The sequence below is a fragment of the Antechinus flavipes genome, chromosome 1 (genome assembly GCF_016432865.1).
Source record: "Antechinus flavipes isolate AdamAnt ecotype Samford, QLD, Australia chromosome 1, AdamAnt_v2, whole genome shotgun sequence".
In the NCBI taxonomy this organism is placed as follows: Eukaryota; Metazoa; Chordata; class Mammalia; order Dasyuromorphia; family Dasyuridae; genus Antechinus; species Antechinus flavipes.
Genome location: NC_067398.1, coordinates 654800025 through 654813311, shown reverse-complemented (window position 1 = coordinate 654813311; position 13287 = coordinate 654800025). Strand labels below are relative to the sequence as shown.

The window sequence follows — 13287 nt, the reverse complement described above, 5'->3', positions numbered from 1 at the left end:
CGGCGGACAGTCCGTAAGCGGGGCCCCGGTTGAAATGAGCAGTGGACATGCTGGTGGTTCTGCTGCCAGTGGACGGGAGCCTGGCCTGGGGTTCTCTTGCTTCGGGGCTGCTGTGGCTGCTGCTGCTGCTGAAGTGGTCTCCAATTTTCCCTGCAACTTTTTGAAAGCTTGAGCTCTGGGCTTCCCCATATGAGCCCTGGCAGGTCATCCCATTGGGCCAGAGGGCCCGCCAATGGCTGAGAAGCAATCCCCCCCTCCCCTTCCCCCACGTCAGCCAGCCCCTCTTTGCTGGAGCGCACCCCCCCCTCGTGATGTCAGGCCCCTGGTATTGGGAGCCGATGCTGTCATTGTTTCCACCTTGGTGGGGGGAGGGATGTTGTAGGGGAGGGGAGGCTCTGCTAGAGTCATTCTTAGCCCAGAAGGGGGGGTGGGGAGAGTGGGGAAGAATCACCAGCTGAGAATTCCTGGGGAGGACCCATCCAGCCAGAAACGGGAATAGGGCCGTGGACAGGGCTAGGGACAGTCTGAGACAGCAGCCACCCTCCCCCAACGTAGCGCTGCGTTAACCCCGCGTAGTGCCTGTGTCTGGCGTCTGCACGGGGTTTCTGTCTGGGGCTATTTTCTATTTGTTTTTTTCTGTGACTGTTCCAGAGACGGAGGTCAAGTCATAGTGGAGACTGAGATGGACTAAAGATTGTCTCGGAGTCAGTTTAATCCTACCCACATTTATTGAGCACCTAGAATCTGACCCATTTCCCGTGTTCTAGGAGCTCAGGGACCAGATCTTTTTCTTTGCCCTGTCTTCGCCTGAGTTGTTATCTCTCTGGGTCCCTGTTTTCTTTGCTTCTCCCACTTTCCCTCTCTTTCTGTCCCTTTTTCCTCTTACTCATTCTCCACTCTTTCTGATTAGGGTTCTAAGACTTTCCCCTGACGGGCCCCATCATTGAGGTCCTCAATCCCAGGGCACCTGTAGATCAGTATTTCAGAAAGGGTAAATGGGGGGAACAAGGGAGTAATCGGCCCAAGCCAAGACCCAGGCTCTTTAAGGCCATTTTGGCTCCTGAGTCTTGGGTCCCCCTCGGGCTGCCTGGAAGCTTTCAGCACCCTGGGAAATGGAATGGGGAGGGACTTTCTGTGCTCCCAACCCCACTCCCTCCCCACTTCCACCCTCCAGTTAGATGCTCCCTTTTCTGCAGAAATGCTTGTGTTCCCCCCCCCCCCACTCCCCACCCCAGGCAGCTTTTCTCTCCTTCTGGGAATTCTGTCCCTGAATTGAAGAAGCGGAATGGGGAATCCTGGGTGGTTCAGAACAGGAAAAGGAGAATTTTCCTCCATGGGGATCATCAAGAGACAGTAGTGGGGGGTACTCCATTTAAATCTCAGCTTGGGCACTGATTGAGAGTTTCTCCATCTATAAATGAAATGGTGGGACTAAAGCTGGGGTTCTTAGCTTTTTGTGTGATCCCTTTGGTCTTCTGGTGGAGCCTACAGACCCCTTTTTAGAATTTTTTAAATGCATAAAACAAAACATATAGGATTACAAAGCAAACCAATTGTAATACATTTCTCAAAGTATTTTACAAAACAACTCCATGGGCCCGAGGTGAGGAACCCCTGCCTCACTAGATTGTCTCTAAGGCCACTGGTAGCTCCCACATTCTGTGATTAGAGAATGGACTACGGAAGGGACTTGGCTCTTGTGCCAGGGTAAAAGGGTATTCAGTCTGAATCCCTTGGATGTGATGTCTGTGGGTGACTAACACAGCGTCAGCATCAGGGCTGCAGGCCATCCTCACCCTTCTCCTCCCTCCCTCCCTCCCTCCCTCCTTTTAGGAGGCTTCACCATTTATAGAATGGACCTCTTCAGCTCTGAAGTCACCACTAGTCTGGCTTGAAGAATGGGATCCCCCTGAAGCTCCTTCCCCCAGGGAAATCCACTTTTGGGCTTACCAGGGTGTCCACCTTCCCCTTTTGATCCTTAGGAAAACCAAGGCCCCCAAACCCAGGAGAAAATCCTTCCTTTTTCTATCATGATTTTGGCTTTCTTTGTCTCCCAATCCGGCTTCATCCTTTATAAGGATTAGGGGACGGGAGTTTGGAGATTTCAGCAGAAGCTAATAAAACTCTATGAACATCAGGGGTAGAGGAAATGTTAGAAAACCTGGGAAACAGTGGTTAAGAAGAGTGGCCCTTCATGGATGTTCACAAGCCTCCCTTTTCACCTCAGTTTTCTTTTGGAGGCAATGGATAGAAAATGATAGGAAGGGGAAAGGGTTCCAGGTGCTCCCAGTTGTGACAATGGGGAGTGGAATGCTGGGAAGGTTGGAGTGATTCACCACAAACATACATTTGGAACGTCTGAGTAATGACCTTCACTCAGCAATAGACAGTGTCACCTCCGTTCCACTCCCACTAAGGAACAGGTGGCCACCCTAACATGGCGTAAGAGGTTATATCATCTCTTTATAAAGCTACAAATGAGTGTGCACACATACCACTCTTGTTCTAAAAAAGGTTCCTTGCATTGATTCCAGGCAAGGAGATCCGTGAGTGTCATTTGAAAACCAGGAGCTTGCAGGTGGGGGCCACAGATCGGAGCGGATCGGGGGGCCCCGGCATTGCCTCCATGACTAGAACTGTAAGCTCCTCGATTCGCTGCTTTTGTGACTTGGGGCAGACAAATCACCCAACCTCTCTCTGGGCCTCAGTTTCTCCACTTGAAGCATTTACTTAGCACCTACAAAGTCCCAGGGCACTGTGCTAGGAGCTGGGGGCACCACTCCTAAATGAGAAAGGTCCTCAAAGACCTTATATTATTTAACTTTAAATTCTTCTTCCCTTCTCTCTCTCGAGAATACTCTCGAAAGTATTCCACTCATACTTTTTAAAGCTGGAAAGGACCTTAGCAATTTAACATAATCTGATTCCCTCTTTTTCTCTTTTTGTTTTATTTCACTCTGGATTGATGATTTCACTGCGAGGGAACTTCTCCCACCAATAGATGTCTATGACTCATCTGCTACTTACTGTTTGAGAGGGTCACCAACCATAAACACATAGGTAGAGTATTCCAAGATTGGCCTTTCCAGGCCTTTCCTGACTCTGAGAATCATCTGCTACATGTGGTAGATCCTAAAAGCAAGGGAACAAATTTAATGTCTTACAGCAAGATTCCCAGGTTGTAAGGAATAGTGTCTTTGTTTGAACTCCAGTTCTGAGACTTGTGCTCCCCCTTACCACAAATTGTAAGCTCCTCAAGAGCTGAATCTATGTGACATTTATAGGTGTGTCCCCTTCAGGACCTTTCCCCCACCCCCCATCCATTCTGGGTTTTAAACAGATTTGATCTGGCTGAAATATTCTCTTTTTCCTCAGAGTTTACTCTGGGAAATCTCTGAATACCATCCATTTTAGGTCCACAAATGGTATGCAAAAGAATTCCCAGGTCCCCTACAAGTACTAACGGTACCAAATGTATTTTACATATATAGGACAGTCTTTACCTTATCCTTTAGTAAGACATGCAGGATAGAGAAAATATAAAGGGCTCAAGAGTCCATAAATGCATTCAGAACCCACATTAAACCACTTTTAATAGCTCGTAAAGAATCAAAAGCATTCTTTTCCACCGGGGTCCTAAAGTCCTCCAACCAAAGCTTCTGCCTGTGATTTAGGCTCCAAAGGAAAAGCCTTGGCAGGGCTACCCTACAATATTCAGATGTGTGCCTCTTCCCATAGGAGAAAATTTAGTATCCTTCCCCTGGCTCTCCAGACCCAATGGGCTATCCTTGGTTTTTGTGTAGTTTCTTGCCAGACCTAATAGTCTTATACTGACCTGGAAGTCTAACAGCTGACCTAAACTGTCCGAATAACTGATTTTAATAGCAGAATACAAATTCCAGACCTTTGGTCCTCTGTATTGTGGCTTTTGGCCTCTTGCCCAGTACCAGCAGCCAGATTCATGAACTCTGTGTTTACTAAGGCTCTGTTTCCTTCTCCCCACTTTTTTTTTTTTTTTTTTTTTTTTGGTGAAATCAGAGTTAAGTGACTTGTCCAGGGTCACAGCTAGAAATTAAGTATCTGAGCCCAGATTTGAACTCACATTTTCCTGACTTCAGGGCTGATGTTCTATCTCCTGCCCCATCTTAGCTGCCCTGACTCTGTCTCTTAAGGCCATCCTTCTCCTTAGACTTACTGCAAAGGCAACCTCTGATGTTGGTGTTGTCCAGGAAATCTCCCTTTCCAGGCTAGGACAGATTCCTGAATTACAATGCCTGAGAAATTTCCCCTCCTCTATAACTCGAAGGCGAATGTCCAGAAATAACACGGTCCAGGAACTTCCCTCTCAGGCTACTCAGGCAAATACATGGCTGCCTTGTCACATGCTTCTGCAAAGCTGCTATTAATGGCTCCTAAATATCCCCTAATGTGCTTTCAAGAACTCCCCAGAAGAAAATGAAGGAAAAGAGGCCTGTTGATTCTCTTTGAAGGATCTCCTCACAAGAGTCTAATTGTCTGAGTCAGAGCTAATTTAACACAACATTCATATCCCATAACTTATTCAGCCATTCCCCGACTGATGGGCAGTCACTCCGTTTCCCGTTCCTCACCACTACAGAAAGGGCTGCCACAAACACTTTTGCAGATGTGGGTCCTTTTCCCTTTTTTAATGACCTCTTTGGGATTCAGGCCCACTGCCGGATCAGAGGGTATGAGCAGTTCGACAGTCCTTTGGCTATCTCAGGCCTAAGGAATTTACAGTCTAAGGGGGAAGGCAACACATACATCTAGTAAGGAAAGTGTCCAGGGAAAGGAATGTCTGAGTATGGCTGTTGACTTGATCCATAGAACACTTGACAGCTCCTTTCCAAAAATGATGATATTATGATAGGATTAACTTGATAACCAAGTCCAGACCAAGGAGAAAATAGAAAGTGACACGGTAGATGACAAAATATCTGGAATGGTTGAATTCAATGGGAAGCACAATATGATTTGGTGGTCTACAGTCAGCTCTATATAGTGGACTAACAATTAGATCAGTGGAAATAATATTAATGAAGAGACATTCTCTTCTTTTTTGTCTCCATACTTTGAGGACTATGGCATCTTTCCATCTAAATTGTAACTAAATCTTTCCATCTATACTGTCTCCCCTATTAGAATGTGAGATCCTTGAGAATAGGGACTATCTTTATTTTTTAATTGTATCCCCACCCCAGTGCTGAATATGGCTCTCTGTGTAATAAATACTTCATTAATTAATTGACCACCAGAGGGCTCTCAACTGGCAAATCAATACATTGAAGAAGTAAATGAATGGCTGATAAAATATTTATCTAGCCTTGCTATGGGCAAGGAACCGTGCTAAGTGCCGGAGATATAAATATGAGCAAACAAGATAGTCCCTGCCCTCAGTGAGCTTACATTCTAATGAGGAAAGACCACACATGAAAGTAAACTAACAAGGGAATTGGTGGTTTGGAAATGGCCAGGAAGCATCACAGAGGCTTGACAAGAAAAGGTGAAAACTCACCCATCAGGACTTAAAGTCCCAAAGGTAGAGAATAAGATTCAGTAGATGGAGAATAAAGAGAATAAGGAGGATGGCACTTAAAAGTCTGGTTTTAGAAAAAAAAATTAAGGAAAAAATTCAACTATAAAAGTGAGCCCCAAACCTCATGTAAAAAGCATAAGAAAAGGCAGTATATCTGGTATACCATCTAAGGATCACAGGCTATAATAGGCAAGACATTATAATAGTGAAAGAAGTCAGTCTTCTTTCCAACTTACCATTCTGATAGTCAAAATAGTTGTTCAGTTTCTATCTGGCTCCATTATCTGGATAGCTTTTAGAGGACTGATCTCTGGGAATCACATGCTGGATTACTCCTCTTTACATCATGGAAGTCTGGAAGATCAAAATCCAAGATGATCAGGAAGTCTAGTTCTTGAGGGTATCAGAAGAAGGAAGCAGAGTACAGGTGCCGTGCCCCATCTCTTACTTCATCACTCCCTGTTCATTGTAAGCATTTTCCCCAATACCCTCTGAGAGGCAAGGAAGGGCATCATCTTCCTTTGTGTGCCAGAATCCTCAGAAATATCTTCGCCAGTCTTTCTACCCTGAATCATCATCACTTTGGACCAGGGCCAAGAAAAGAATAAAAATTTTTAAAAAGAGGAGACAGTGAGAATGCAAGTCATATGAAAGTTTGTTGAATTTAATTGCTCATAAGGACATTAGGGTACAGAGGCAACCCCTCAACAGCCCAGTACCAACCAAGCCCAGGCAAATGAGACTCCTAGCTACTCCCCAAATTTGGCCTTGCAAGTCACTTGAGTGGTGCAGACTTATTATGTGCTAAGGGCAGGAGAATAGAGTAAAGCAAAGCTACCCCTGACTTCAAGGAGCTTACATTTTCCTGGAAGATATAAGGCATACAAATAAGCATGAGTAAAATGAACTGAGGGAGTAAAAAAAAAAAAAGATCTATAATGAATAGACAGACAGTATATGAATTGAAGGAGATAAGAACGCAGAGAACCAGAGATTTTGCATAGGAGACAAAGAGTAGTTTGTGCTAAGGTACCAAAGGCAGCAACTGAGTTTTGAGGTGGATCAATAGCCAGCATGAGTCTTTATGAAGAGACTAGTTCAATCATTTTCACTCATATTTTTGTATGTTGGCAAAAATTCCTGTGCTTTGTCATTTCCTTCTCCAGCTCATTTGACAGGTGAGGAAATCGAGTCAAAGAAGGTTAAGGGACTTGCCCCAACTCACACAGCTAGAAAGTAAGTGTCTGAGGTCAGATTTGAATTCAGGAAGATGAGACTTCCTGGTTCTATGTCCAGAGCTCTATCCACTGCTCCACAGTCATCTAGCACCCCATTTCAGATTACTGTTCTTTTGTTCCCCAGATAGACCATTTTATAAGTTCCTTTCATGCCTTTGAGCTTTAAAAGTATATATTATATATATGTACATATATACATATATATAAATATCCACAATGAATCTAATAGTATATATTATTATGTATATATTTTTATTTTGCATATCTATATATGTATATTTATTTTTATTCTGAACTTAATAAACACAAAATAAAATGAACACTTCTGTATATAAACTAGAACAGAAAAGAAGAGTATATATGAAACCACAAATCTCCATTATATACAGCTTGTCTTTCCTTTTATGTATTAAATTAAACAAATAACTTTCAAAACTATCTTGCTTGACTATTTCTATTTGATCTTTTTTTTCCCCTCTGATTCTTCAGTGCATTCAAAAAGCTTCAGTGACATTCTTTTCATTCTTTTCTTTTGGCAATTCTGTTGATAGCCTTTCTCTTCCCAGTCAGTTCTGCTCCCTGATTCCCTTTCTCCTTTCCACCCTTCCCCTCTTCCACCTCCCTCCCATCCCCAAACAAACAAAAGAAAGACAAAAGTCTATAATAAATACACATAGGCAAGCAAAACTAATTTGCACATTGGCCATATCTAAAAAGTATATGTCTGATTCTGCATCCTGCACTTATTATCATTTCTCTGTGATTAGCCTTCTTCTATCATGTATAAATTGTTCTCCCAGATCTAATTTCACTTGGCATTCATTCATACAAATTTTCCTAGGTTTTCCTGAAGTTTTCCCTTCACAATTTCTTATAGTGAATAAATATTTAATATTTCTTAAATATTTTTATAAAGCATTTTATTTTCAAAACATATGCATGGATAATTTGACAACATTGACCCTTGCATAGCCTTATGTTTCAGATTTTTTTCTCCTTCCCCTCACCCCCTCCCCTAGATAGCAAGCAATCCAATATATGTTAAACATATTAAAATATATGTTAAGTCTAATATGTATTAACATATTTATACAATTCTCTTGCTGCACAAGAAAAAGCAGATCAAAAAAAGAAAGTAAATGAATAAGAAAATAAAATGCAAGCGAATAACAACAAAAAGTGAGAATGTTATATTGTGATCCACATTCAGTTCCCAAAGTCCTCTCTCTGGGTGTAAATGGCTCTCTCCATCACAACTCTATTAGAATGTTCTGAATCATCTCATTGTTTTGAAAAGAGCCACTTCCATAAGAATTGAAAATCATGTAATCTTGCTGTTGCTGTGTACAATGTTCTCTTGGTTTACTCAATTCACTCAGCATCAGTCCATGTAAGTCTCTCCAGTACTTTTTGAAACCATCCTGCTGCTCATTTTTTTATATTACAATAATATTTCATAACATTCATCTACCATAATTTATTTAGCCATTCCCCAACTGATGGGCATCCACTTGGTTTCCAGTACAAAAAGGGCTACAAACATTTTTGCATATGTGGTCCTTTTCCCTTTTTAAAGGATCTCTTTGGGATACAGATCGGGTAGAACATTGCTTATTCAAAGGATATGCGCAGCTTAATAGCCTTTTGGACAGTAACAAATTGCTCTCCAGAATGGTTGGATCAGTTCACAACTCCACCAACAATTGTATTAGTGCCCATTTTCCTACATCCCTTCCAGCATTTATCTTTTCTTGTCATCTTAGCCATTCTGGGAGAGGTGCAATAATACCTCCAAGTTGTCTTAATTTAATTTTCTCTAATTAATAGTGATTTAGAGCATTTTTTCATATGATTAGAAAGTTTTGATTTCTTCATCTGAAAATTGTCCATTCTTATCTTTTGACCAAGGATAATAATATTGTATTACATTAATATATCATAATTTGTTCAGCCAGTCCACAGCTGATGGGGAACTCCTCAGTTTCAATTCTTTATCACTACAAAAAGAGTTGTTATAAATATTTTTGTATATGATAAGTTCTTTTCTTCTTTCTTTGATCTCTGGGATATAGCTCTAATAGTGACATTACTGGGTCAAAAGTCACGAACAATTTAGTAACTCTCCCCAAGTTTTAAATATTTTATTTTTTTCCATTTACATGTAAAAAACATTTTTTAACATTTTTTAAAATGTTGAGTTCCAAATTCTCTTCCCTTCCCATTGAGAAGATAAATGATTTGATATAAGTTGTACATGTGCAGTCATGCAAAACACAATTCCACCTTAGTCATGTTGTAAAAGAAAATACAGCCCACCTGCACAAAAAAACAAACATGAAAGTTTTTTTTTTTAAATATATTTCAATCTTCATCTAGACCATCAGTTCTTTCTCTGGAGATAGATAGCACTTATCCATCCATATAGATTATTTTCATGAGTCTTGAAATTCTTAGATCATTATATTGCTAAGAAGAGCTAAGTGATTCACTGTTGATCATTGTAGTTTAGTCACTTTTTAAAAATAGCTACAAAATACTTTCTAGAATGGCCAGATTAATTCATAGCTTCATCAATAGCGAATTGATACGTTTTCTGAAGCTCTTCCAGCATTTGTCATTTTCCATTTTTGAGATTTATTAAAGACCTGATCTTAAAAAGGTCAAGGTCTTCCACTGCATCTCTAGTCATCCTGGTCTGGCCAAAGACCCAGAAGGCCCTGGAGGATAAAGTGAGGGTGGTGACTTTGCACAGCCCTCCCTCACTTAAATCCAACTCATTTGTATGTCATGACATCACCTCCCTGACTTCTCTTTGAGAGAATGAAAGACAAACAACAAAGTTTGCTTATCTGATAACTATGAGGCAGAACCTCAGCATTGTTTTAATTTGTATTTCTCTAATTATTAGTGATTTGTTATAATTTTTTCACATTGATAATATGGACTTCTTCCTTAGAAAACTTCCTGTTGTTATCTTTTTAACCATTTATCAGCTGGAGAATGGTTCTTATTCTTACAATTTTGAATTAGGGGACAGCTAGGTGGGGCAAGTGGATAGAGCACCAGACCTGAAGTCAAGAGGACCTGAGTTCAAATCTGATCTTAGACACTTAATATTTCTTAGCTGTGTGAACCTGGGCAAGTCACTTGACCTCAATTGCCTCAGCAAAAACAAACAAACAAAAAACCCCAAAACAAACAAACAAACCAAAATTGAATTAGTTCCTCATATATCTTAGTTATGAGACCCTTATCAGGAAAACATTCTGCAAAGATTTCCCCACATCATTATCTAATTTCCTTCCAATTCTGTCAACATTGGTTTGTTTTTACAAAAATTAATTTTTTGTGATCAAAATCATCCATTTTATTTTCTATAGTTCTCTCTATTCTCTGTTTAGTCATGAACTCTTCCCTTGTATATAGATCTGAAAGGCAATTTCTTCCTTGCTCCTCTAATTTGTTTATAATGTCACTCCCATGTATCTATTTGAACTTGGTATACATGACAGATGTCAGTCTATATTTAAACTGTTTTCCAGTTTTCCCAAAAGTCTTTGTCAAATAGGATGTTCTTTCCCCAGCAGCTGGGATCTTTGGATTATCAAACACTAGGCTACTATGTTAATTTGCTTTGTATATTTGGTGCTTAATCTGCCCTACTAATGAACCTCTCTATTTCTTAACCCATATCAAATAATTTTTGATAATCACTGCTTCGTACCATAGTTTGAGATTAGGTACCATTAGGCTCCCTTCTTTCTCACTTCTTTCTTTATTGATGGGAAGACATTTTGTTCCTCTCGATGAATTTCATAAATTTTTTCTAACTATAATCTTTTGGTAATTTGACTGATATGGTTTCCCTTCTCTTTTTAACTACATTGATTTTGTTATGCAAAGTTTTATGTAATAAAAAATGTCCATTTTATCTTATCTTCCCTCTGTTTCCATGCCTTTGTTGTCTGTCACTCATGCCTAGAATGCTCTTCATCCTCATCTCAGACTCCCATAATTCTTAGCGCCTTTCAAAAATCAATTTGAGGGCCAACGACTCCAAAAGGCCTTTCATGTAGCCAGAACTGGTGGTGCTGTCCTGTAGCCTTGCAGATTGAAAACAGCCTGAAAGTCAGGGAAAATTGAGTTCTAGTCTGGTTCCTGATACATGCTCTTGAGATCAAGAACTGATTTGATTGCCTTTCTTTGAAACCCCAGGATTTAACACACTGCCAGGCATATAGCAGGCTACTTAAGAAATGGCTGTTGACTTAATGAGGGATTCTTGAGTCTTCTATATCCATAACATCACAGTCTTATATTTAATTATCTAATTGTCACTTCTACTTTGGCCAGAAATCCAGATTTATTTATTTAGATTTTTTTTTTTTTTTGGACCAGGTGAAAGGAAACAATTTGCCTCAATTACTACCTAGTCTTAATCACTGAATGGGTGTTGTCTGAGTCAAACTGAGCCCCATTGAAGACTTCAGCTTGAAAAGGTCTTGCGCTGCATCCAGGGTCATCTCCATCCTGATTCTGTATCTGGCTCAGGAGGACCTTGCCCAGCCCTCCCTCACTGAACTCCAACTCACTTGCAGGTCACGGCGTCCCCTCCCTATCTGCAGAAGGAAAGACAAAGAACAATATCTAATTGTAAGTTTCTTGGAAACAAGGACGGTGTCCTTTCCCCTTCTGCAGTCCGGGAACCTAGCAAGGTGCCTGCAGCAAACAGTAAGCGCTTAATAAGGGACGCTCAGCCAAACGTGTCATGTATGCTGTGGATGGATGTGCTGCATCTTTGGAGTCTTTAGCCAAGGCTCCAGGACCCGTCACAGACCTATGAGCGCCTCGGAAACGTGGCCAGGAGAAGGCAGTTCGGGGTCACGCAGGAGACCGCACCAGGTCCGAGAAACCGCGGAGATCCGCAAAAGGAAGGCGAGCCCCTCTTGAACTGGCACTTGATTGGCTACAAGAACTCGGGACTTGACCAATCGTGGGAGCCCCCATCCCAAACACCATTCATAACTTGTGGGCCGCCTCGTTCTCCAAGGTGTTTGAGCGTTTGCGGGCACGTGGCGCCGGCGCCCTCTAGGGATGCTCTGGACTTCGGATCGCCCCTCTCCTAACTGTCCTGTCTGGGAAGCCTTGAAGGGGGAGGTGAGGGAGGAGAAGGGGAAGAGAGGAGAATCTCTAATAAGCGGCCGTATAGTCCTTGGCTTATCGAGTTCAGTTTAATCGGTGTCCCGTTGCATCCAGAGCCGTCCCCAGTCATCCTGCCTATATCTTGCCAAGGGACCCAGATGGCTCTGGAAGGGAAAGTGAGGCAGGGGACCTTGCACAGTCGCCCTCCCCCAAATCCAATTCACGTGCTTGTCACAGCATCACCTCCCTGATGTCATGGTCCTCTTCCAGAACGAAAGAGAAACAATCCATAGGCATTAGTTCACAGCCAGGCAGGGATTCCCCAAATGAGGGGGAGGGTCCCTCTGAGGAAGGTCGCCCACCTCCTCAATTGCTCCCCAATTTCTTTCTTCTTATCTAGTCCTGCTCTTGGGACTCTTTTTGAATGAAACCTGGCAGGCCACTCTAGATGCCTTACAACCATAGAACTCTGAAGATGCTGAGGCTCACGGAGTTAAGGACCCAGGCATGACAAATCCACCATTTGACTAGGGATTTGGTGCCAGCCCACCCAAGCATCAAGCTATAGTAGATGGGAGCCAAGCAAGATGGGAGAAAGCAAGAAGACCAACACCAGGGCTAAGTCATTTGAGATGACAGTCTTTGAAAAGCTGGGCCAAATTCCAATAGACTTGTGATGGAGAGAGCCATCTTCAGCCAGAAAGAGGATTATGGGGATTAAATGTGGATCACAACATAGTATTTTCACCTTTTTTGTTGATGTTTGCTTGCTTTTTTTCCTCACAGTTTTCCCTTTTGATTTGATTTTTCTTGTGCAGCATGATAAATATGGAAATGTTTAGAAGAATTGAAAATGTTTAGCCTATATTGGATTACTTGCTGTCCAGGGGAGGGAGAGGAGGGAAAAGAGGGAGAAAAATTTGAAACAAGGTTTTTCAAGGATGAATGTTGAAAACTAGCTTCACGTGTATTTTGAAAATAAAAAGCTATTATTAAAATTTTTTAAATAGATCAAATGTATATATAAAAAAAAGGTGGGCAAGCCTGTTTTGTCTAAGAACCACCCGGGAAAAGGGACAAAATGAGGGCAGAAGGAGTGTGTGTGTGTGTAGGTGTGTGTGTGTGTGTGTGTGTGTGTGTGTGTGTGAGTATGTGTGTGTGTGAGAGAGAGAGAGACAGAGAGATGGACAGAGACAGAGAGAGGTTAGTGTGAAGGAAACACACATTGGAGTCTTTATAGTAAGGGAAAGGGCGATTTGCATTTCTATGGCCTGTAATGATCCTCTGATCCTATGTTTTACAAGGGTAAAGTATTGCTATCTTTTTCAAAACGGGACAATAGATTGTCTC

The 13287-nt window shown here is 41.7% G+C and overlaps 1 protein-coding gene across 1 annotated transcript in view; it reads right to left on the bottom strand.

Moving 5' to 3' along the window:
- The window catches only part of CNN1 (calponin 1), a 6732-nt gene extending 6547 nt beyond the window's left edge, over window positions 1-185 (bottom strand). The window contains exon 1 of the mRNA XM_051971598.1: window positions 1-185. This exon is cut by the window's left edge and continues 14 nt beyond it. Coding sequence (XP_051827558.1) covers window positions 1-49 — 49 coding nt within the window. The 5' untranslated portion in view covers window positions 50-185.
- Between the last annotated feature and the right edge of the window lie 13102 nt (window positions 186-13287).